General features: G+C 45.1%; 1 protein-coding gene across 1 annotated transcript in view; it reads right to left on the minus strand.

Moving 5' to 3' along the window:
• Nucleotides 1-3,897: 3,897 nt before the first annotated feature.
• The window catches only part of LOC137648707 (protein AAR2 homolog), a 30,620-nt gene continuing 8,510 nt past the window's right edge, over nucleotides 3,898-26,007 (minus strand). The window contains exons 2-7 of the mRNA XM_068381745.1: nucleotides 23,648-23,841; nucleotides 15,857-15,972; nucleotides 6,523-6,675; nucleotides 5,682-6,024; nucleotides 4,912-5,095; nucleotides 3,898-4,522 (exon numbers count right to left, since the gene is read on the minus strand). Coding sequence (XP_068237846.1) covers nucleotides 4,301-4,522; nucleotides 4,912-5,095; nucleotides 5,682-6,024; nucleotides 6,523-6,675; nucleotides 15,857-15,972; nucleotides 23,648-23,814 — 1,185 coding nt within the window. The 5' untranslated portion in view covers nucleotides 23,815-23,841 and the 3' untranslated portion in view covers nucleotides 3,898-4,300. The remainder of the gene's footprint in view (nucleotides 4,523-4,911; nucleotides 5,096-5,681; nucleotides 6,025-6,522; nucleotides 6,676-15,856; nucleotides 15,973-23,647; nucleotides 23,842-26,007) is intronic.

Below are 26,007 nucleotides of genomic sequence, written 5' to 3' on the forward strand. Positions count from 1 at the left end.
AGTCTATGAGGTTTGAGAAGTCTATCTGGGCAGAGGTAGGAACTCCCAAGCCGAGAACTTCTCCCGTGTCATACCAGACGCTCGCTCTATAAGCCAGTTTAAAAGGAGGGAAAGCAAAGGCTGTCTCCCCCAAACTCCTCCTGGTGATCAACCAGTCGCCTAGCAAACGTAAAGCTCTCTTAAAAGAGCGAGAGAGCACTAGCTTAGAAAACAACGGCTTCGAAGTAGCTAGGCCTAGTGTAAACTCTGACGTTTAGGCGAACGAGGAGCAGCAGTTACAAAATGATCCGGACAAAGATCCTTAAAAATCAGCATGATTTATGTAAAGTCCATAGAGGGCTGAGCAGCTTTAGGCTCCTCTCCGTCTGACAGAGTCCACAAGGGAATATCAGTAGGAGGGGGATCAGCAACTTCCTCATCTGAAGGAACCTCGTCCGACAATTGCCGAGTCTCAAGCAAGGGAGAGACCTGCTGTGGTGGCAATGCTTGACAAGCAGAGTCCACACGCAAAGGAGCATCAGTAGCAGTCAAGGACGATACGTCATGTAACTGCTTAAAGGACTGACCAGCAACAACAACAGGTGCGGGAGGACGCTCGACGTCAACTCGAGACTGCCTTGACTGCCTAGACTGAGCAGTCAAAACAACTCTTGACTTCGGTGCTTGACGCTCAACGTCAAAACAAGTCAACTTTCGCTGGTTGGCGAACGTCCTGAACGTCAACAAGAGCAAGCGGCAGCGGCTGAACGTCCACAAGCGGCTGAAAGTCAACACGGGACTGCATCGAGTGAGGCTCTACAAAACGTGATTGACGTGACTTTGTAACGTCAACGTCAACAGGACGAGCAAAGGCTCGTTTGGGCGGCTGACGGCCAGGATCTCGATCAGCTAAGCGGCGAGGATCATCGTGAACCTGCTCAGCAGAATAGTCCTCCATAAGAGAGGCAAGCTTATTCTGCATGTCTTGCAGTACAACCCATTTAGGATCAACGGGAATGGGTGCGGTAAGAGACGAGGGTAACGTCTGTGACTGCAAAACCTTGCCTACACTAAGACTCTCGGAGCCTGTGTTACGCTTCTGTTTAGGCGTCGAGCAGTCTTCCGATGACTGCACAGGGTCAGAGCTGTCCCAATAGCTACAACCAGGACGCTGGACCTGTCCTGAATGGACTGACTTTCGCTTTAAGGGTCTCGAAACCTTGCTCCACGGTTTCTTACGCGATATAAGCCTTCGGATGACGAGGAGAAAACCGTCTCGCTCGTCTTATGGTAGGGGCGGTCTTGACGAGACACGCCTGAAACCATAGAGGGAACGTCTGTTCGTTGGTTAAAGCCTCTCGAACCCATAAGAACTACGACATTACTTCTCCCTGGGGCATGGGAGCTTGCAAGAGGTCTCGGACTAGGCGAACGACAAGCACGAACAGACGAACCCTCTGTCGCAACACTGATAACACTTTGCGCAATTATCACTTTATCACTACAATTTTCTGTTTTTGCACTTACTTCACTGAATTCGAATTTTTCAATAATTTCACATTAGGCATGAATAAAAACTGATTTCTACCTGAAGCACGCAATTCTCCCCTACATCAAAAGGTTATAATTGCGAAATAAGTCGTATTATGTAAGCACATTAATACAAGCAAAAAAACAGTAAACATATATATCGAATAAAACGGAAATATATAAAGTTAAAAGGATCATTGACTGGGGAGGAGACTAAACACTAGTTCATTAAAAACTACGTTTTCAATCTCTCACCGTACAGTGCCTTGGGACGAGAATAAAAACTAAAAACGTTTTATCCTTTCTCCCCGTACAGAGACTTGGGACGAGAGTAAAAAACTGACTCGAGAACAACGTTACTCGCTTGGGACGAGAATAAAGATCGGAACGTTCTCTCTTCCTCTCTCCCTCTCCGTCTCTCTCTCTCTCTCTCTCTCTCTTGATTTCACACAGAAGAGAAAAGCCCACTTACCCTTCGTCAATAAACAGGTTATTTGACCAAAGGAAAAAACTGAAAGGACTAAGAAATTGAAAATTAAGAAGTTCCTTTAAATTAGTATTTAAAACATTTCAGTTTGAAAGAAGAATGAACAAAACGTCAGAATCGATTTACTCTTTCTGCAAAGTGAAACCGTGATTCTCTCTTTCTCTATCGTAACGATAGAGCGCAAACTGCGTAGCATAAATAAACCAAACGTTAGTTCATCTTTGAAACAGCACGAAGACTATTCAAAGAAAATCTTTCATAAAATATCTACTAAAAAATATTCATTTAATAACTCTTACAGAGCAAATGATTTAAACTTAACGAAAATAAAAGTTGAAAGGGCTCAACGTTGTTTAACTTCGGTTTCCAAGTTAGGACCGCCTACTCTCGGATTAGGGGAGGAATAGGTAAGGCCGCATATAAACAAATCATTAAAATTTATCTTGATGTTTATTATAAATGGAAAGCTAATCGAAGAGGCCTAATAAAGGCGAGTGAGATATAAAATATATAGAGGAAAAACTATAATTAACAACAACAATTTATGATGTGATAAGATAATTGCTAAAAGCCTAAAACACACTTCCGTACACTAAGGGAAGGGTCGGCCATTTTGAAAAGTCAAAGAAAGTCCAAAAAACAATCCAAAGTCATCAACAATTAAATCTATCCAAAAAAGAGTTCAAGAGTTTAAGTTGAAGATAAAACACCTGCACTGCGAAAGCTCAAACCAAAAGGAAGTACTTCACCAAGACTGTTGAAAAACTCCAGGTTAACAGCGAGTAATGGTACGTCTTGTCGATCAGACCGACAGAGAAGAATTGGAGCTGTTTACATGTATATGCGGTATCTGGCCGATAGTTGGCGCTGGTGGGCACACCCGCAACCTTCATAGCGATCGCTCGCGAATTTTTGTGTTTTTCTGTCGAGCCGCCGAAGACGTCAGCTATTATATATTCACCAGCTAAGTTAAATATTTAAAAATAACAATTATAATTATGAAACTATGTAATTATGTAATTTAAAAATGAATGAACACTAAAGAAAGAACGAAAACCCCGAAAGGAATCGTTCTACAAGCTGACAAATTAACAACTACAATTAGATTCATAAACTAATTGAGACAAAACGTACGGCGTAGCAACCCCCCCACACGGGAAGGAAGCTACAAGGGCGTAGTAACACGTAGTAAAAGGGTGAACGACCTCAAGAGAGAGAGAGAGAGAGAGAGAAAGACCGAAGTCAAACTCGATCGCAACCCATAAAATTACGCCGTGGTGGCCTAACTGCCGAGGACTCCACGGAGATATCGTACACTACACACACAACTCTGAAAAGGAAACTTACTGATTTCTATACTCAAATATATATACAAACATGAAAACATGTTTACATATATATTGAGTAAAAGAAAAGTAAGCGATTAAGTAAAGACAAAACAAACAATGGCTGCCAAGCGAGGACCAAGACAGAGACGTCTGTCCCAGTCCGAGCCAAAAGTGAAAGTGAGCACTCGCCTGTGTGTGAGGGGGGGAGGGGTAGCTAGCTACCACTCCCCTACCCCCCCGCTAACTAGCGCGGGGGTAATACACCCTCGTTAAATTCTAATGGCTAGCCATTTCAGCTACGCTAAAAGGTAACCCTTTGTAAATAGCGTGGTTTGTATTTCAGTTACGGAACAAAGAAAAGTTAGGGATATTAGCGCCAGGAGTTAGAATTCTGGAGACCTTAAGGTAAAATTCTCTGGGAATATCATTGTAGTCAAATATACCCTAGGAAGCTACACTTGAAGGAACTTCCATGAGGACGACATGGCCTGAGCCCAAAAAAACTACCGAGTTAGAGAGCTAACTTATATATATATATATAAAAAAAAAAAACACTCAAATAATTCCACAGCTTTCTGCAAGTTTCACATACAGTACCTCACAAGACCTTTTCTAGGGTTTGCATTCAAATGTAAAAGAAATTGGGAAAAAAGTAGTTTAAATAAAGAAAAGTTGTATAACCCGCTCAAGACGATTACAAGTTAACATGAAAATGATTGTCATGTAATGAAAGAGACTGAGGCCTAAAACGTGCATGACAAGGTGCGCTGTAGGCAAAGAACAAATGCAATGCATTCCTAAACCGGACTTTAGTCATTTTCAAAATAAAAAAATGGTAAAAATGCAGTTTGCTGTTTCCTCGGTTATAAAACATTACCCTTCTTAGTACCAAAAATGTCATAGAAAATCTAAGTGTGGCTTCAAATTTTTTTTAGTCAGTTATCCTGCATAATGCAGAACTTCTCACAGATAATTTCTATAAATCAACAATGACTGGAGCATCTTCATCATCATCCTCTTCCATTGTGAAACTCCACTCAAATTTGGAAGTCAGATGGTCTTTAAATTTCTGGGCTCTGGTTACTATTGCAGGAGGCAAGGAAGAAGTATTGTCACTGATATTTGCAAAGAACATTTTAAGGGCTTCTGCCAAAAAGTTATTGTTTTCAACAATGTCCACAAAAAAATCCTCAGGGACCTGAAAAGGAAAGTAATTGTTAGGCAATATTCTCATAAAGTAATCAAAATAAACCCGATACTAGATTTTATTCATATTTTTGGTGATTTTTACAAATTATCAAAAGTTTATGTACTCAATATACTGTAGTATCAATGCATATGAGAAAAATTGGTTGGGTTTAACTAAATCTCCTATAAATCTATGCCATGCATAATATGTAGCAGATTTATAAAAATTCATTAATTAGTAAAAAATTATCTTTATGACAGAACACTATCATTTGGATGAACAATTTCCATCAGTCATCTACCACTTTTGTAATTATTCCATGAAAACATCTCTAAAAATTAAATAAGGAAAACTAGAAATTAACAACTAAAGCATGAACTTCTGAGCGGCTGTTTTACCTCCTGCATTTGAAAGTGAATAACCGAGATAATCTTGAGATAGATTTCATGATTTTCCAATATGAAAGCTTCCGCACTGCACAGAGCACTTAACAAGCGCCTCCAGTGCTCCCATCCTTCCCAAACTTGACCAACTAGGAAACAAATGAAGGCAAACTGCAGCTCTCCTAATAGTCCTTCAGGTCTGAAATAACCAAGTGCATCGATGATGATAATTTTATTTATCAGAGATAAAATCCAAATTTAATGAGAAATTTAAGTCATCAGTTATGCTGCACTGCAGCTACAAAAAAAAATGTAACATAGTAACTAATCAAGCCCCTAACTGATTTAACATTTGAAGTAGTTAGGAAAGACAACAGAGAAGATGAAAGCTGACAACCCATCATTATTATTCATACAGCTAGAAAAGGAGAGTACGATCCCACAATACATAACTCCAAAAAGGCTTGCAATCACAAAAGACATGGTTTGGCATCATTTAAGACAATTTCTCTGCCTCTCTTTTTTTCAGGGCAATAGTAACCATATATAAAGTTGTTTAACACTGTAAGCCATAAAGAATCTTTGGTAAAATTCACTTTAAATTACTGTACGGTGTTTTAATGATGAATAGGTACATCTTTTCTCAATCTCTTTTTCAAGCTCTTGATATAATGTATTTATGATTTATAAATCCTCATGGCAAATGAGTGAAAAATGTTACTAACTCCAAACTCCTCACCTCATGACAAATGAGTGAAAAATGTTACTAACTCCAAACTCCTCACCTTCCAATGTTTTCAACAATCTTTCCAATGGAGTAAGATGAGTCAAGGCTGCATCGGGTGATTTCACTTGGAGTTGCCCCATCAGGATAGGGTCGGCTTGGAAAATTGCTGAACCTTATTTCTGTGCCTGGCATTGGTTTCAGGTCAGGAATACAGGATTTATATGATTTAAAGGATGCGGTGGCACGGTCTTCTTGTGTCTGCCCTGACGTTTCTACTTTTGAGCTACTGGACTGTGTACCTTCTTCTTCAGGATTCAATGGAGGTGTCTCATTTTTATTTGCTGGTTCTGATGATTTCCATTGGCTTTGTGTCATGAGCTCAGGAACTGAACTGATTTTACCTATGAGAAGAAATCCTCAAACAATTACACTGATCTCAGATGTAATAATTACTTATATATCAAATTCATATGCAAAATTTTCCTAATACAGTAAATGGAAGTACACTACAGAACATCCTACAGTAAGTAGTAGTTGAATTATGAAAGTTACATATCTGCAACTGCAACTGAATTTGGTTAGAGATTGTTAATATAACTAGTTTAACGAGATCATTTAGTCACATTACTTGACTCTAATAAGTCTCACCTTTAGGATTAGATCCTTAACTAGAATTAGAAATCAATGCAACACACCCAAAGGTTGGGAGAAGACTTCTGCTCTTAACTGGCTTTCCAGGATTAGCTTGTAAGTCTTTAATCAATGAATACTGATATAAAAGTTTATTGAGTGAAGATTAGCATGCAAAACAAACACTAGGCTACTGACAAACCACAAATGCTTTACAGATTTTGAGAAATCAAAATATTTTTAAGAATAGGAAATATAAATAAAATTACCTGACAATGGAATCATTCTCTTCATGTCTTCTAAACTAATATACTGTGTGAGAGAAATCCACTTTCTCCAGGAATCCATGGGATAAGGACCCAAGAACCTGTCAAAATCACGGATGTTACTGCGAATCCTTTCCACTTCCTCAGAATCTGGATCTGAAATAAGATTGGTGTCATACCAAATATGTATTCATTTGTAGCTTTGAAAAAATAAATTTCAACAATACAGTAATGTAGCCCTACATGGTTCTGGAATATATTATAACACTTTATAATACTGGTCTTATGCAAAATAGTCTTCAAAGACTGAAAAGTGGCACAGGGAATTTTCTCAACTTCTCATTTTTTTAAAAAGGCTTAGAACAAAGGTTAGCTAAAAGATGCAATGCATGAAATAAAACGGATTTTGAGCGAAGCGAAAAATCTATTTTTGGGTGAGATAGCCATGGCGTCCTGATGGAAGGTTCCTGTTTGGTAGCTTCCTTGGGTATAAGACTACTAAGATATTCCCAGAGAATTTAACCACAGGTTATCACAGAATTCTAACTTCTGGAGCGAGTATCTCAAAGGTTTCCCTTTAAGACATCGTAATACAACAGGGGACACGCATGTCTGAACGTGCCACATAGCTATCTTCACCCCGAACAGAGTTAATGCTTCGGTGTGTAAGGACTGAGAATAGCTGGGAGCCGTTCCACAGCTAATCTCACTCGTGGCTACTACTGATACTCGAGACGTAAACAAACGGACGCCATTGCTCTGATGACGTCACGCCCGTCTTCATCCTGAAGCCAGTTGCTGCCCATCACCATGATACAATTGTGTAGGGTGGGAACAAAACTGGACGAAGTAGTAGGGAGGGTCCATCAGGACGCCATGGCTATCTCACCCAAAAATAGATTTTTCGCTTCGCTCAAAATCCGTTTTTTGGGCTCAAGCCATGGCGTCCTGATGGAAGAGTACCAGAGAATCAATGTATCGTGGTAGATTTTCCCCCAGTGTTAAGTGCCTAGGCATTGACAAAACAGCAAAGTAATCTTAGGTAAAGAACCATAGGAACGAAGTATCCTGCCCCCCTTTGGTAGGAAGTTCCCATGGGCTATGCCGACGTCAAAGTGGTATTGAAGGGCTATTCATCCTGACAGAAGAACTTGAAGAACTTAGAGATGAAGCAGAATGTTTGATATTTGTATAGGAACATTCTGAATTAGACCAGTGGTGGTTGGGCACTGTGTATAGAGTTCATCTCTTGGTTATCAGAAGTAAGTTTTCGTGTAGGAACCTTACTGAGACAGGGTGAATATAATTTAGGATTAGACATCTTAAATTCTTCATGACCATAAGAAAGGAGGAATAAATAAAACTATGACAGTATGTATTTCATAGTAGGTAGGAGCTGAAAGAGACGCATAAGTAATAAAATAGAAATTTTATTTCACAATGCAGAAATTAAATAATTTACAGCAAAAGTAAAGTTCATTTACAGTAATAATAATGTACATAGAAATAAAGGCTTGCTCTTGAATCTGAAAAGGAATTTCAGGATTAGTAGGTACTCGTTCTCGAGGAACGCAAGTCTTTAAACAACACATCATGCTCAAGGCATGCGGCACTTGTGTGACACTATGACATTTCACCTGGGATAAGAACAGTTATAAAAGCACTAAGTGTTTTTAGACCTCACTATGAATCGCTCGAGGGTCAACATAGGCACCCGAAGAGTTAGAGTCCCAAGTAACTCACTGTTCTACGCAGAGTTAGGTGCAGGTTTCATAACACTACCTGCGGCTACCACAAAATGTTTGACTTCGTGCACTTGTTTCGCATAATGTTTAAAGAAAACTCGCGAGGACTTCCAGCCCGTAAAGTTTTTAAGGCTCTCAAAGTCCATGCTCTGAAAGAAGTTCAGAGAAGATGCCACTTTTCTAGGATCATGACCAGCGGGTGTACTGTTCGGATCCGCTCTGCGAATGAAGTAGGTGATTTTCGCTCTTAATTGTTTCAGTGACAGGTCGCTGCCCGATGTTTCTCCTTTGAAGAGTTGGCCTCCACCAAAGTTCGAAGTTCTGCGAAGATAGACCTTGAGACTCTCTACTGGACATAGAGAGACATCCTCCTTCAGGGGGCATATTCTCCAAGGGCCCCATCTTTTGGTGGGTAATTCGTTTTTAGCGAGAAACGTCGGATCAGGGGAGAGGGTCACTTCTCCTGAATCGGTAAACAGGATGTGTCCCTCTTCTCTTGATAATGCCACTATTTCGCTGACTCGAGCTCCCGAAGCGAGAGCAAATAAAAATATAACTTTCTGAGTCAGATCCTTGAGGGGGCATGAATCGTTGTCCAAGTTGGAGGCGAAATGGAGTACCTTGTAAAGTGACCAGGAGATCGGTTTCGGAGGGGGTGCTGGACGTAGGCGAGCACATGCTTTTGGTAATTTGTTAAAGATGTCGTTGGACAGATCAATTTGGAAAGCATATAGAATTGGTCTAGCCAAGGCCGATTTGCAGGTTGAAATCGTATTGGCTGCTAATCCTTGTCCATGAAGGTGAATGAAGAAGGACATACAGAAATCAATGGTGATTTCTTTAGGATTTTTTGCCTTGACAAAGGAGACCCATTTCTTCCAGGATGATTCATATTGCCGTCTCGTGGATTCGGTCTTGTATTCCTCTAGGAAGTCTAGACTTTTCTTCGAGATCCCAAACCTCTTCTTTGCGGCAAGGGAGAGAAAATCATGAGATGAAGGTCCTTGATTTTCGATGATGAAGCGAAGACAGTCGACTTCTGTACTTGTTGAGAGAGAACTGGGCCCGGGAGAGGGATCAGCTTGGGCTGCAGCTCCAGGACCAGGGGGTACCAGTTGCTCCGGGGCCACTTGGGAGCCACTAGGGCCGCTGTCCCTTTGAAGGTTCTCAGTTTGGAGAGGACTTTCAACAGAAGGTTGGTGGGAGGGAACAGGTATATCTTGGACCACCTGTTCCAGTCCAGTGACATGGCGTCCACCGCTTCTGCTTTGGGGTCCTCGTACGGGGCTACGTACAGAGGAAGTTGATTGTTGTCGCTCGTTGCAAAGAGATCTATCTGAAGTTCTGGGACTTGGTGAGAGATGAAGGAGAACGATCTTGCGTCTAGAGACCATTCCGACTCTATCGGGTTTGTCCGAGATAGAGCATCCGCTGTCACATTGCGGAATCCTTGTAGGTGAACTGCAGACAGGTGCCACTTCTTCTTCTCCGCCAGACGGAAGATTGGGAGAAGCACCTGATTTATCTGGGGCGATCTTGAGCCTTGGTGATTGAGACAACGAACTACCACCGAGTTGTCTAGGGTTAGACGGATGTGGATCGAGGGCGGCGGGGATAACTTCTTCAGAGTTAGAAGGACCGCCATGGCCTCCAAGATGTTTATGTGGAACGTCTTGAATAGTGGAGACCAGGTCCCTTGAGCCTGTTTCAGGTGGGAGTGACCTCCCCAGCCTTCCAGTGAGGCATCCGTGTGGATGTTGAGTGATGGAGGAGGGTGTTGGAGAGGAATGGACCTTTTCAGGGCCTTTGCTTCCGACCACGGCTTTAGGAGGCGTCGAAGTCTGTTTGGAAGCCGTCTCTTGAGGTCTCTTCGAGCGATGGATGCCGAGCGTCTCCAGACTCCCGCGGCATCCTTTAGCTGTGCACGAAGCACTGGGTTTGTCACTGAGGCGAATTGTAGAGAGCCTAGAACTCGTTCCTGCTGTCGTCTTGAAATGCGTTTGGATTTCAGTAGTCGCTTGACAGACCCTGCTATTTCCTTCCTTTTCTTCTGGGGGATGGAAAGGCGGTGTGACTGAAGATTCCAGTGGATTCCCAACCACTGAAACTTCTGAGCTGGAGAGAGGCGAGATTTCTTCTCGTTGATCTTGAATCCCAGGTGTTCTAGGTACTGGGTAACTTCGTTGCAAGACTTTGCACACTCTTCGGGCGATGGAGCCCAAGCTAGCCAATCGTCGAGGTAGGCCATCACCTGGACGTTTCTTAGGCGGAGCTGTTGTACTATGGCATCCGCCAGTTTTGTGAAGATCCGAGGGGCCACATTGAGGCCGAATGGCATGGCCCGGAAGGCGTAGCTTTTCCTTTGGAGTCGAAATCCTAGGTAGGAGGAAGCGTGATGGTTCATTGGAATGTGCCAATAGGCATCCGCCAGGTCTATAGAGACCGTGTAGGAACCTTGAGGCAGAAGGGTCCTTATTTGTTGAAGCGTCAGCATCTTGAATTTGTTGTTCTCTATGAACTTGTTGAGGGGGGATAAGTCCAGAATGACTCTGAGTTTGTCTGAGTCCTTCTTGGGAACGCAAAACAGTCTCCCTTGGAACCTGGTGGACTTTACCTTCCTTATCACCTTCTTGTTCAAGAGGTCTAGAACATATTCTTCCAGAAGGGGGGTCGATTGCTGGAAGAACTGCTGGAAGATTGGGGGTGGTTGCGTCCAACTCCAGCCTAGACCGTTCTTGATGATGCTGTGTGCCCAGGGATCGAAGGTCCAACGATCCTGGAATTGGCGGAGTCTTCCTCCCACCGGAAGCACTTCATTGCTTCTGGTGTCCCGAGGACTTGTTGCCTCGGCCGCTAGCTCCCTTTCCTCCTCTACCTCTGGAGGGACGGCGAGATGCGTCTCTGCTTGCACCCCTGAACGAGCCTCTACCTTTGGCATGAAAGGTAGTAGATGGTTGCTCAAAGGCAGGGGTGAAGACCGGTGACTGTGACAACACCGGTTGGGGGACCAATTGAAAGGTCTGTTGTGGTTGGGCAACCACTTGGGAGGTAGCGGGTCCCGGAAACTGACGTCGTTGCTGACGTTGCTGGGGTTTTGGCTTTTGAGGTTTCCTCTTAGGCTGAGGTCCATCGTCCTGAGAGGGTTTCCTTTTTCTGGACATGCCCCACTTGTGGAGAAGGTTCCTATTCTCCGTGGCGGCTCTGTCAGTTATTTCCTTGACAAGGTCAGAAGGAAACAGGTGCTTTCCCCAGATGTTGGAGGAAATCAGCCTCCGGGGTTCGTGTTTCACGGTGGCACCGGCAAACACGAATTCACGACAGGCTCTTCGAGCCTTTATGAAGTGGTACAAGTCCTTCATTACTGTCAGTAAGTGGGATTTGGATAGTACCATGTAGTGATCTGGTACTCTAGTGTCACAGGCCATCACTTCCAGTTGGACTTGATGAGAAAGAGATGCCGCAAGCCTCTCCTTCGTGTCTTGTTCCCGGCGAAGGAGGTGATCGTTGAGCTTAGGGAGGTCTTCATTAAACTGACGTCCGGCGACGTCAGGATCGAGCCTACCCACGACGAAAGTATGCTGAACATCTTTCCAGTGTCGAGCGTCAGGGGGGGTCACGATGGAGAAGGGTCTGCACTCCTCCAGTGCAGGGCAGGGTTTCCCTTCTTCCACCGCTTTAAGGCATGCAGCTAAGGCCTTTTCCAAGAAAGGAAGAACCGCAGTGTCAGGTGCAACGTACGTAGGATGCTTCTTGCTCAAAGCCGGAAGCTTAGAGCAGGTAAAGCCCCTACTCTTAAATGCGGAGGCTAGCATAGCCTGGGCCTTTGTGAGATCGAACACTATCTCTTCTTTAGGTTCGGTCTCTTCCTTCGAGGCAGGTTCGGAACGAAGCCGGACGTAACAGTCCGGGTAGGCCTCAAAGCTTGGGAAGAACTCCACATCTTCCAACGGGACCGTGCCGATCTTGTCACTAACAAAGATCCTGCCGGTCGCAATAACCATATGCTCTGCATACCTCCACGGGTTGGCATGAGAGCAAGCGGGGAGATCCTTGACCGAAATCTTCTTCGGTTCTCTGGATCCAATCATCGACCTGATGGACTCCTGGTTCTCCTTCAGCCTGTCGTCCATGACGGCTCTAATCAGCCGGATCAGTTCTTGGGTAGAAGAAGAAGGATCCGGAGTCGAGGAGGTAGACGGAATGGACATTTCCGTCGGTGTAGGAGTAGGAGGAGGGATGGACGAGGGAGCAGCTCCAAGCTCCGACTCGGTGTACTCCACCTTGTCTTCGTCCTCTTCGGCTCCTTGAGCCATAAGCGTCTTCTCCGTGTCTTCCGAGACGTCTGAGATCTGTTCATCATCCTCGGAATCTAAACGACACTCGTGCATGGACTGAGCCATGACCACATCAGGTTCCACCGTAATTTGGACAGTGGGGATCGCATCTTTTGGTACCACTGAGTCAGGGGAGGCCTTAGGGAACAACAGGGACCTCAGTTCTTCGGTGGCCAGGTACGGTCCAGTAGCATTTTTCTGAAAGCCACGCACCCACTTGCGCAGCTTTTCACGAGAAATGTCTCTAACCTCCGCTGAGGGAGGGTTATGGAAGGCCTCAACTAGGTGGGCCTGGCAGACCGTACAATCCAGTGGATTCCAAAACTTCAAATCCCCTTTCTTGTCTGCACAAGGGGCGTGAGTCCTGCAAGCCGTATGCCCGTAAAACTGCGGGCGTTTCACAGCGCAGAAGGCGAAGTCACACTTCATCTGCTCCTCCTGTGGAAGAAAGAGAAAATGAGTATGGGGGAGTCATAAGAATGGCTCTTAAACTAAGTTAATATTAATCATTAATTTTAACTTAAAGAAGGTGTGATGCATAGAGAATGAAAACAGTAAAGGAGAACATGCTCCATGCATCTCGCCCGGCTGGTTACCGTAAGCTTGGTCCTTGGATAATCCAAATGACCGAGATCATTGGATATAGTTTCCTAGAATTCCCAGTATTTTGGAACTCCATGGAAAACCAAGGACAAGATTGGGATCGAATTCATTCGGTTCCCAGTTAAGAGCCAGAAGGCCTCATTAAAGGGTAACTGCTTCTGGCAACCAGCCGTGCTAAGATGCACATAGCATGCTGGAATTAGAAGAATGCAAAGAGACAGCATGATCACTAATAGAGCAGTACTAGGTACTGATCTTAAAAGCAGAAGCAGCTTATCTGTTTGCGATATAGGGCTATCCTAGTCTATGATAGCTACAGTAAGGGGGTGCAAGTATTCTTGACGCCTCCGGGGCATCCGGCAAGCCGCCGGCATGCCGGAGCTCGCTCCAGCATAGATTCTGGCATTAGAACAGACAATTTTCAAAAGTCAGTTAAATACCAGGATGGCGGCCGCCGGCACAACGGCGGCACGCCGGCAGGAAGCGGCGGCTCAGGCAGTCGGAGGATGCCAGGTTGGTGACTGGGATAAGGATGGTAAAGGCAGTATCGGGTTGCCGGCAGTATATGCCGGCACTCCGGTGATCGACCGGCAAGCGGACGATTAGATAGGAGTAGGAGAGCCGCCGGTAGTAGCCGGCGGCAGCCGGCAGTCCCTCGGTACACGGGGGGCTGGCGGCAAGGGTAGGGAAGTCACCAAGTAGGAGGCAGGTATTGCCGACAGTAGAGGCGGCAAGAGACCGGCACCCGGATAGAAAGAGAGACAGGGGGAGGGGGGAAAGGGATGCAGGAAGTACCGTCAGGGTTCCAGACATCCCTCCCCCTCCCTGAGGGGGTGTACCCATGATAGAGGCAGGCTCTAACATCCATGAGCAGGGGTCACTAGGGACCGGGAGCTAGGTAGCCCAAGGGAGGGCTAGGGAACACCCAAGAGGGGGGGGGGAGACTCCCATATGCAGAACTATACTAGTAACTAACCTTATAGGACACTATGAAGGTATATGTACCAGAGTGGACTGCACAAGGAAGCTCGGGTAGCCCTACTCTTCCACCCTAAGGAGGAGTTGTAGGACAGGGGACAGATGAGTATAAACTAACCTAAGCATAGGCTAGGCTATACAAGAGATAGGTGGGGAGGGAGAAGAGAGAAGTCTTCCCAGGAAGGGTTTCTGTACCAGAGCGGCCACTAAGGGAAGGGAGGACACTCCCTAACCTAAGATCAGGCTGATCGGCTAAAACGGTGCAAGAGTACAGTTTCAGCATGGAACAGAGAAACCTTCCTAACCCGACCTAGAACAGGGCTAAAAGTCCTGAACTAGGCAAGGAAGAAGACATGTCGCTATCGCAGGAAAGTCATAGACCATCCTAGCCATAGAGGTAGGCTAGCCTAACCTCACTCTCAGACGCAGCCCTAAAGGGGGTTCATTCCTTTAGGGAGGACAGAGAGGCGATATATACTCTATTAGACAATTAATCCCTTTACTCAGAAAAGGGATCAAGGCTAAATAGAGGGAATGCCAAGGCAGGGGATGAAGGAAGCATATAGGGGTCCTAATATTAGGTTAGGCTAGAAAGAATCACTGACTAGCCTATCCCCTATATGGTCCCTGAAGGCGAAAACATTTGCATCACTGTCAAAAGTATTGTAAAATAATAATGCCACTATCTTCATAACTTAGTCTAAGATCACTAATAAATCATGCATGAACACTTGTATGTAGGCTCCTGGCCTGGGGGCTATAGTAGCCGACTGGTATGAGGTCAATCGATGACCGAAAAAGCGTCTAAACACGATATAAAAGTTCCTAGCTATGAAGACTAAATAAACTAATGTATTCGATTAGTATATAATGCCGGAAGCGTTGTTGTGGCTAACTAAATAAGACATGCATAACAACAACGACGCCATAAAATGGCGGGTCCGGTAGAGGCACAGCTCTGCCACAAAACATCAATTATTTCGAAAAGTAATATTTACTTTACGGCCAGAGCTTAATTAAACAATACTGGAACCTTGTACTCAACTTTCCAGAAGAAGGCGAGGCTGAAGGTAACGACATAGCGAAGATGCAAAGCGATAAAGATAACACAGGGAAAATCCGTCTAAGTAGGGCAGCTACTAAACAAAGGATGAAGACGGGCGTGACGTCATCAGAGCAATGGCGTCCGTTTGTTTACGTCTCGAGTATCAGTAGTAGCCACGAGTGAGATTAGCTGTGGAACGGCTCCCAGCTATTCTCAGTCCTTACACACCGAAGCATTAACTCTGTTCGGGGTGAAGATAGCTATGTGGCACGTTCAGACATGCGTGTCCCCTGTTGTATTACGATGTCTTAAAGGGAAACCTTTGAGATACTCGCTCCAGAAGTTAGAATTCTGTGATAACCTGTGGTTAAATTCTCTGGGAATATCTTAGTAGTCTTATACCCAAGGAAGCTACCAAACAGGAACCTTCCATCAGGACGCCATGGCTTGAGCCCAAAAAAGAAATACACCAAGTTCTCTATCACTAATAGAGATTGCAGAACCTGTTAGTATACTCAAGGAGACACTGAAGTACTTCAAAAGCCGTCTCGGTAATTAAATCCCAAATTCTCAACAAAACACTGCATTTCCAGTGATGTCTACAGAATTATCAAAACTAATTGTCATCCTACCTGTGTTTAAAAGGTCTTCTGCAGCAGGATCATAATGCCGCACAATCAACTCTCTCTGGTTAAAATAATGAAAAAACCCAGTCCTTGGTGCAGTTTCTCCCTGCCGACTAACGGCACTGAAATACAAGGAAGAGAGATTTTACTGTCAAGATCATTTCATCCATCACAAGAAACTTACAGTTTGTAGAAAAAATGTTATTTTCATTAGTAAAATAAATTTTTGAATATACTTACCCGGTGATCATATAGCTAATTTATGATCACCGGCTAAGTTTAATATTGAAAAATGTTATTTTCATTAGTAAAATAAATTTTTGAATATACTTACCCGGTGATCATAAATTAGCTATATGATCACCGGCTAAGTTTAATATTGAAAATTACACCTACATATCCAAGATATGCTTTTTTTATTATTATTATTTCACAAATATGTTATTTTTATTAATAAAATAAATTTTTGAATATACTTACCCGGTGATCATATAAGCTGTCAGCTCTGCTGCCCGACAGAAAAACCTAAGGACAAAATACGCCAGCGATCGCTATACAGGTGGGGGTGTACATCAACTGCGCCATCTGTCGAGCAGGTACTCAAGTACTCCATGTCAACACAGAACCAATTTTCTCCTCGGCCCACTGGGTCTCTATTGGGGAGGAAGGGAGGGTCCTTTAATATATGATCACCGGGTAAGTATATTCAAAAATTTATTTTATTAATAAAAATAACATTTTTCAATATTAAACTTAGCCGGTGATCATATAAGCTGATTCACACCCAGGGGGGTGGGTAGAGACCAGCATTACATGTTGACATTATTAAGAGCTAAGTATTTTGTATTTCATTTTAGCAGTTATTCAAAATAACAAACATAAAATAAATAAGTACCTGGTAAGGAAGTCGACTTGAACAATTACTCTGCCTTTTTAAGTACGTCTTCCTTACTGAGCCTCGCGATCCTCATAGGATGCTGAGCGACTCCTAGGAGCTGAAGTATGAAGGGTTGCAACCCATACTAAAGGACCTCATCAAAACCTCTAATCTAGGCGCTTCTCAAGAAAAGAATTTGACCACCCGCCAAATCAACCAGGATGCGAAAGGCTTCTTAGCCTTCCGGACAACCCAAAAACAACAATAAAAAACATTTCAAGAGAAAGATTAAAAAGGTTATGGAATTAGGGGAATGTAGTGGTTGAGCCCTTACCCACTACTGCACTCGCTGCTACGAATGGTCCCAGGGTGTAGCAGTTCTCGTAAAGAGACTGGACATCTTTAAGATAAAAAGACGCGAACACTGACTTGCTTCTCCAATAGGTTGCGTCCATTATACTCTGCAGAGATCTGTTTTGTTTGAAGGCCACTGAAGTTGCGACAGCTCTAACTTCATGTGTCTTTACCTTCAGCAAAGCATGGTCTTCCTCATTCAGATGGGAATGAGCTTCTCGTATCAACAGTCTAATATAATAGGAAACTGCATTCTTCGACATGGGTAAAGAAGGTTTCTTAATAGCACACCATAAAGCTTCTGACTGTCCTCGTAAAGGTTTAGTTCGTTTTAAATAGAACTTAAGAGCTCTAACAGGGCACAAGACTCTTTCTAGTTCATTTCCAACCAAATTAGAAAGGCTTGGAATATCGAACGATTTCGGCCAAGGACGAGAAGGTAGTTCGTTTTTGGCTAGAAAACCAAGCTGCAAAGAACATGTAGCCGTTTCAGATGAAAATCCAATGTTCCTGCTGAAGGCGTGTATCTCATTGACTCTTTTAGCTGTAGCTAAGCAGACGAGGAAAAGAGTCTTCAAAGTGAGATCTTTAAAGGAGGCTGATTGTAGTGGCTCGAACCTTTCTGACATAAGGAATCTTAGTACCACGTCTAAATTCCAACCTGGTGTGGCCAAACGACGCTCCTTCGAGGTCTCAAAAGACTTAAGGAGGTCCTGTAGATCTTTGTTGTTGGAAAGATCTAAGACTCTGTGACGGAAGACTGCTGCCAACATGCTTCTGTAACCCTTGATCGTGGGAGCTGAAAGAGATCTTTCCTTCCTTAGGTATAAAAGGAAGTCAGCTATCTGAGTTACAGAGGTACTGGTTGAGGATACTGATACCGACTTGCACCAGCTTCGGAAGACTTCCCACTTCGACTGGTAGACTTTAAGAGTGGATGTCCTCCTTGCTCTAGCAATCGCTCTGGCTGCCTCCTTCGAAAAGCCTCTAGCTCTCGAGAGTCTTTCGATAGTCTGAAGGCAGTCAGACGAAGAGCGTGGAGGCTTGGGTGTACCTTCTTTACGTGTGGCTGACGCAGAAGGTCCACTCTTAGAGGAAGTGTTCTGGGAACGTCCACTAGCCATTGCAGTACCTCGGTGAACCATTCTCTCGCGGGCCAGAGGGGAGCAACCAACGTCAACCTTGTCCCTTCGTGAGAGGCGAACTTCTGCAGTACTCTGTTGACAATCTTGAACGGGGGGAATGCATAAAGGTCTAGATGGGACCAATCCAGAAGAAAGGCATCTATATGAACTGCTGCTGGGTCCGGGATCGGCGAGCAATAAATTGGGAGCCTCTTGGTCATCGAGGTTGCAAATAGATCTATGGTAGGTTGGCCCCACAAGGCCCATAGTCTCTTGCATACATTCATGTGAAGGGTCCATTCTGTTGGGATGATTTGACCCTTCCGGCTGAGGCGGTCTGCCATGACATTCATGTTGCCTTGAATGAACCTCGTTACTAGAGACAGGTTTAGATCTCTTGACCAGGTGAGGAGGTCCCTTGCGATCTCGTATAACGTCATCGAATGAGTCCCTCCTTGCTTGGAGATGTACGCCAAGGCTGTGGTGTTGTCGGAGTTCACCTCCACCACCTTGCCTAGAAGGAGGGACTTGAAGCTTCTCAAGGCCAGATGAACTGCCAGTAGCTCCTTGCAGTTGATATGTAACGTTCTTTGATCCGCGTTCCACGTGCCCGAGCATTCCCGACCGTCTAATGTCGCACCCCAGCCCGTGTCCGATGCGTCCGAGAAGAGAACGTGGTTGGGGGTCTGAACAGCCAGTGGCAGACCCTCTCTGAGGTGAATGTTGTCCTTCCACCAAGTCAGTGAAGACTTCATCTTCTCGGAAATAGGGATCGAGACCGCTTCTAGCGTCTTGTCCTTTCTCCAGTGAACAGCTAGATGAAATTGAAGGGGTCGGAGGTGCAGTCTCCCTAACGCAATGAACTGGTCCAGTGATGAAAGCGTCCCTATCAGACTCATCCACTGTCTGACTGAACATCGGTCTTTCTTTAGCATGTTCTGGATGCATTCTTGGGCTTGACTGATTCTGGGGGCCGACGGAAAAGCCCGAAAAGCTTGACTCTGAATCTCCATTCCTAGGTACACTATAGTTTGGGATGGGACGAGTTGGGACTTTTCCATATTGACCAGGAGACCCAATTCCTTGGCCAGATCCAGAGTCCATTTTAGATTCTCCAGACAGCGACGACTTGACGAAGCTCTTAGAAGCCAGTCGTCCAAATAGAGGGAGGCTCTGATGTCTGCTAAATGCAGGAATTTGGCAATATTCCTCATCAGGTTCGTGAAAACAAGAGGCGCCGTGCTTAGGCCAAAGCACAGGGCTTGAAATTGGTATACAACCTTCCCGTAAACGAACCTTAGAAAAGGTTGGGAATCTGGGTGGATGGGGACGTGAAAGTAAGCGTCCTTGAGGTCTAAAGAGACCATCCAGTCTTCCTTCCTGACCGATGCTAGAACCGACTTTGTCGTCTCCATGGTGAACGTCTGCTTTGTGACAAAGACATTCAGAGCACTGACGTCTAGCACCGGTCTCCACCCTCCTGTCTTCTTCACGACTAAGAAGAGACGGTTGTAGAAGCCCGGGGATTGATGGTCCCGGACTTTGACTACCGCTCCCTTTTGTAGTAAGAGAGACACCTCTTGCTGCAAAGCTAGTCTCTTGTCCTCCTCTCTGTACCTGGGAGAGAGGTCGATGGGAGTTGTTGCTAGAGGGGGCTTGCGCAAGAATGGAATCTTGTACCCCTCTCTGAGTAACTTCACAGATTGTGCGTCTGCGCCCCTGTTCTCCCAGGCCTGCCAGTAGTTCTTGAGCCTGGCTCCCACTGCTGTCTGAAGAAGGTGGCAGTCAGACTCTGCCTCTAAAGGACTTGGAACCTTTCTTCTTGCTCCCACGTTTACCTTCGGCACGAGCACCTCCTCTGCTGGAGGCTCTGCCACGAAAGGGCGGAATGAACCTTGACGCTGGAGTATCCATCCTGGGTCTAGACACGGAGGGCAAAGGGGGGGCTTTGCGTGCGGATGACGCAACCAGGTCATGTGTGTCTTTTTGAATCAAGGAGGCAGCAATCTCCTTGATCAACTCCTCAGGGAAGAGGCACTTCGAGAGAGGAGCAAACATAAGCTCCGATCTTTGACATGGGGTTACTCCAGCTGACAAGAAGGAGCAAAGGTGTTCCCGTTTCTTGAGGACCCCGGAAACGAAAGAAGCCGCAAGCTCACTAGAACCATCCCGTATGGCTTTGTCCATGCAGGACATTATGAGCATGGAAGTTTCCTTGTCAGAAGGGGAGGTCTTCCTGCTCAACACTCCCAAACACCAGTCCAAAATGTTAAAAACTTTGAACGCTCTGAATACTCCTTTCATCAGATGGTCTAAATCCGAAGGAGTCCAACAAATCTTGGAGCGTCTCATGGCCAGCCTGCGGGGAGAGTCTACAAGACTTGAGAAGTCGCCCTGGGCAGAGGCAGGAACTCCCAAGCCGAGAACTTCTCCCGTGGCATACCAGACGCTAGATCTGGAAGCAAGCTTGGCAGGGGGAAACAAGAAAGCTGTCTTCCCAAGTTGCTTCTTGGACTGCAACCAATCTCCCAGCACTCTTAAAGCTCTCTTGGATGAGCGGGCGAGGACGAGCTTCGTAAAGGCAGGTGCGGATGACTGCGTGCCTAAAGCGAACTCAGAGGGAGGAGAGCGTGGTGCTGCAGACACAAACTGATCAGGATATAAATCCTTGAACAGTGCAAGCACTTTCCTAAAGTCCAAGGAGGGAGGCGTGGTCTTGGGTTCGTCGATGTCCGTGTGCGGGTCGTCAAGATGTGCAGCGTCGTCATCATCAGAGAGTCCATCGTCTGAATGTTGAAGAGGAAGCGGCAAAGGAGTAGGAATCAGCTGGTCGGCTGAGTCCGGCAGCACGGGTGCATGCGTGACTGCACTGGACGCAACGTCATGGAACTGTTGGTCAGTCTGTGAGCTGGCAACAACCATAGCTGTGTGGGGAAGCAAAGCTTCTACTCCTGACTGACTAGTCTGCTGCGGGCGAGAAGCGGTAACCACAGTGGGTTGCGGAGGTTGACGCACAGCGTCAAAACAAAGCAACTTAACTCCACCCTCCTGTTGTTGTGGAAACTCGCGAACGTCAACGGAGGGTTCCGTGCGTCTGTGAACGTCAACGTGCGGCTGGCAGGGTACACTGCGCATGGGAGGTGGAACTCTCACAGCCGGAGTGCGGGAGAAGGTAGCCTCAGCGTCTACTGCACGCACAACCGTGGTTGGTTGTAGGCTAACGGGTGCAGCGTCAACCTTCTCCGCACGATACTCCTGCATAAAAGATGCTAACTGTGTCTGCATAGACTGTAGCAAAGACCACTTAGGGTCTACAGCAGCAGGTGCGGCAACAGACGGTGTTACTGCCTGTTGCGGTACCACTTTGCCTCTCTTAGGAGGTGTGCAGTCATCGGAAGACTGCAGCGAGTCCGAACTGACCCAGTGGCTACACCTGGGCCGTTGGACTTGCGCGGAAGGGACCTTGCGTTTGAAAGGCCGTGAGACCTTGGTCCATCGTTTCTGGCGTGAAACCTCTTCCGCAGACGAGGAATGAACGGGCTCTCTCGTCTTCTTGTGGGTGGGGCGATCTTGGCAAGATACGTCCGAAACCACGGAGGGAGCGTCTGTCCGCTGATTAAAGCCTGTCGAACCCTTTGGTCGTACGACATTGCTTCTCCCCTGGGCTTGGGAGCTTGCAAGAGGTCCCGGACTGGGAGGACGACAGACACGAACAGACGCACCCTCAAGCGCAACACTAACACTTTTCACAGCACTACCACTCACTTCACTTCCCAATGCACTCTTACCCTTCAACTCCCTGACGTCTGCCATGAGTTGGTTGCGGTCACTCGCTAATGACTCGACTCTCTCACCCAGAGCCTGGATGGCACGCATCATATCTGCCATCGAAGGTTGTTGAGTGCTAGAAGGGGGATCAGGAGTAACCACTACAGGGGAAGGAATAGGTTGTGGGGCATGGGGAGAGGAAAAATCAACTGAGCGAGATGAACTCCTCCTGACTCTATCTCTCTCTAGCCTACGTGAATATTTAAGGAATTCGACAAAATCGAATTCCGAAAGCCCAACGCATTCCTCACACCGATCTTCCCATTGACAGGATTTACCCCGACAATTGGAACAAATGGTGTGAGGATCGATAGAAGCCTTCGGAAGACGCCTAAAACAGTCCCTAGCACTACACTTCCTGTATTTAGGGACTTGAGAAGGGTCAGCCATCTTGAATTAGTCAAAGGGGGAATTCAAAATCTATCCAAGTCGTCAACAAATAAACCAAAATTCAATCAAAGAATGCAAGGAAGTATTGAAGATAACCTCTGCAAAGCGAAAGCTAAAAACTAGAAATGAGTACTTCACCAAAATCTGTGAAAATCAATCCAGTAAGCAACAGCGTATTTAGTAGGTCTTGCCAGTGGCACGACAGAGAGAAAATTGGTTCTGTGTTGACATGGAGTACTTGAGTACCTGCTCGACAGATGGCGCAGTTGATGTACACCCCCACCTGTATAGCGATCGCTGGCGTATTTTGTCCTTAGGTTTTTCTGTCGGGCAGCAGAGCTGACAGCTTATATGATCACTGGCTAAGTTTAATATTGAAAAATATTACTTATAATTCATTTACTATATTTTCAGAGCAATTAATATACTGCACTGCAACAATATTGTACAGTATTACTAAATTTACAGAAACCTTATCAAAAGAAGCCAGTAACTAGAATTTTAGACATTTTAAATGTCATTCAATTTCATTTAACTTATGCCAAAATATTTTTAGACTAGTTGAATTATATTTTTGTGTAAATATGTACTGTAATCATAAATTCTGGGGTGGTATATGACACAAAGCAACCAAGCACAGTGACAGCTGTTGTTTATGCCAATCAGAAGATATGGGACACTAAATTACCTGGAAATATTAAAATAACATTTTGCATGTAGACAGACATGTACTATAATATTTTAGTTACTGATCTTACCACAAAAAGATCAGAGATGAATTTGCTAATCAATATTATTATTATTACTTGCTAAGCTACAACCCTAGTTGGAAAAGCAGGGTGCTATAAGCCTAGGGGCTCCAACAGGGAAAATTGCCCAGTGAGGAAAGGAAAAAAGGAAAAATAAAATATTTAAGAAGAGTAACAACATTAAAATAAATATCTCCTATATAACTATATAAACTTTAACAAAACAAGAGGAAGAGAAATTAGATAGAATATAGTGTGCCTGAGTATACCCTCAAGCAAGAGAACAAGTAACAAATAACACTTGTTCTTACTTCTGTTCCTTATACTACAGGATACAACAACAAAGAGATGGGAAGAACACCTCCGTGTCAAATTAAAAAGTTCATAAACTTTGGGAGTCTACAATCATCGTTTCATGCTCATGTAAAACAAAAAGTGAACTTTTGCAGCTGAAAATTAAGTATTCTTCACTTACCTATAATAAATAAAGTGCAGCCCTGGTGGGATCATCTTGACACCTTTGAACTTTTCCCCCACATTCCAGGTATTCATGTCTATGCCAAACTCTGTTCCGACTGGCATTCCAAGCATGACTAGTGTCCCAAGCTCTTCAAAGGCCTGCAGAGCTAATTGTGGATCCATAACTATGTACAGCACAGTAGTTTATTTCTGAAAATCAAGTCAATCATTTATTACATGACAGTGAATATATATATATATATATATATATATATATATATATATATATATATATATATATATATATATATATATATATATATATTTATAAACAATTAAGATAAACAGACAAGGTTGTTAATATCTTGGTAGTAGGTTGGCTAGGGCACCAACCACCCGTGGAGATACTACTGCTGAAGAGTTATAGGGACCTTTGACCTGCCAGACAGTACTACAATGGATCAATCTCTGGTTACGGTTTTTTCTTTTGCCTACACACACACACACACACACCGAATAGCCTGATCTATTCTTTCCACATTCTCTTCTGTCCTCATACATATGACAACACTCGGATTACCAAACAATTCTTCTTCACTCAAGGGGTTAACTACTGCACTATAACTGTTCAGTGGCTACTTTCCTTTTGGTAAGGGTAGCAGAGACTCTACAGCAATGATAAGCAGCTCTTCTAGAAGAAGGACACTCCAAAATCAAACCATTGTTCTCTAGTCTTGGGCAGTGCCATAGCCTCTGTACCATGGTCTTCTACTGTCTTGGGGTAGAGTTCTCTTGCTCGAGGGTACACTCGGGCACATTTGTGTGCTATATATCGTCCTCTTGTTTTTTTCAAGTTTTTATAGTTTATATATGAAAGATGACAAATTCGAAGATGATTTGTATTTTTCCTAACCATACAAACCTTAGCTATTTACAAAGGGTATTACTTTTAGCGCAGCTGAAATGACGAGCCAATAGTTTTTAACGAGGGTTAATTACCCCCGCGCTAGTTAGCGGGGGGTGGGGAAGGGTAGCTTGCTACCCCTCCCCCCTCCACACACCGGTGACTTGCTTCACTTCACTTAGAGGTAGGACTTGACTTGGGGGTCAGGGATGGCGGGCACATATGTGTAAATAGCTAAGGTTTGTATGGTTAGGAAAAATACAAATTATCTTCGAATTTGTCATTTGTTCCGTAACCGAAATACAAACCACGCTATTTACAAAGGGTGACTTACCCCTTAGGAAGGGTGGAAAGTCCCCAGCCTTACTGACTTCGGCTTGCCCAGGGACTCGATCCCTAAGTGAGCAGCACTAGAGAGAGGGAGCCCCTGTACCTCACAGGTTCCTAGCATCGCTAGGAACGAGTGGCCTACATAAGTAGTGTGAGGAGGAGAGTGTGACTCGTCCTATGAAGTTGACCTTGAGACCTTCAGATAGGAATTCTAGGATAGGACGTTCCCCATACCACCTCGTCAGGGTATGGGAGACGCAACAGTATTAAGCTTAATACTAGGAGCACAAAGAAGCATGGGTTACCTGCAGAGGTCGAGGTCAGCTATGCGAGGACCAGGATGCTGCTTCCCCAAGAGAGGGGAGAATGAAGAAAGAAGTAAGGGTCAGACATACTCTTTCATTCACACAGACTAAGACCGGGTAACAACGCCCTCAACCTACTGCTACTTGTCCAAAAAGGAGCCTGAGGTTAGACCAGCTGTTGTGCAGCCACCACAGGGCCGATAGAGAACGTATCGAGGCTCCTGTGGGTCACGTCTTGCAGGTAGTGGGCTGTGAAGGTCGTTTGACGCTTCCAGACTCCAGCTTGAAGTACCTGCGTCACAGAGAAGTTTCTCTTGAAGGCCAGGGATGTAGCAATACCCCTGACATCGTGGGCCCGAGGGCGACGTGACGGAGGAGGGTCAGGATTTAGGGCATGGTGGATAACCCTTCGAATCCAAGCAGAGATGGTGTTCCTGGTGACCCTCCTCTTTGTCCTGCCTGTGCTCACAAACAAAGCTCGCACATGAGGACGGACTGCAGCCGTTCTCTTCAAGTAGTACCTCAGACACCTCACTGGGCATAGTAGCAGCTGGTCTGGGTCGTTTGTTACAGAACGGAGACTCGCGATCCTGAAAGAGTCGAACCGAGGATCCGGCACTCCAGGATTCTGAGTCTTGGCCACAAACTCAGGGACGAACCTGAACGTTACCTCCCCCCATCCCCTTGAATGGGCGATGTCGTACGAGAGACCATGAAGTTCACTAACTCGCTTGGCCGAGGCCAAGGCGAGTAGGAAAGCCGTCTTCCAAGACAGGTGGCGATCAGAGGCCTGGCGTAATGGCTCGAAGGGAGGTCTCTTGAGAGACCTGAGGACTC

The sequence above is a fragment of the Palaemon carinicauda genome, chromosome 10 (assembly GCF_036898095.1).
Source record: "Palaemon carinicauda isolate YSFRI2023 chromosome 10, ASM3689809v2, whole genome shotgun sequence".
Classification (NCBI taxonomy): Eukaryota; Metazoa; Arthropoda; class Malacostraca; order Decapoda; family Palaemonidae; genus Palaemon; species Palaemon carinicauda.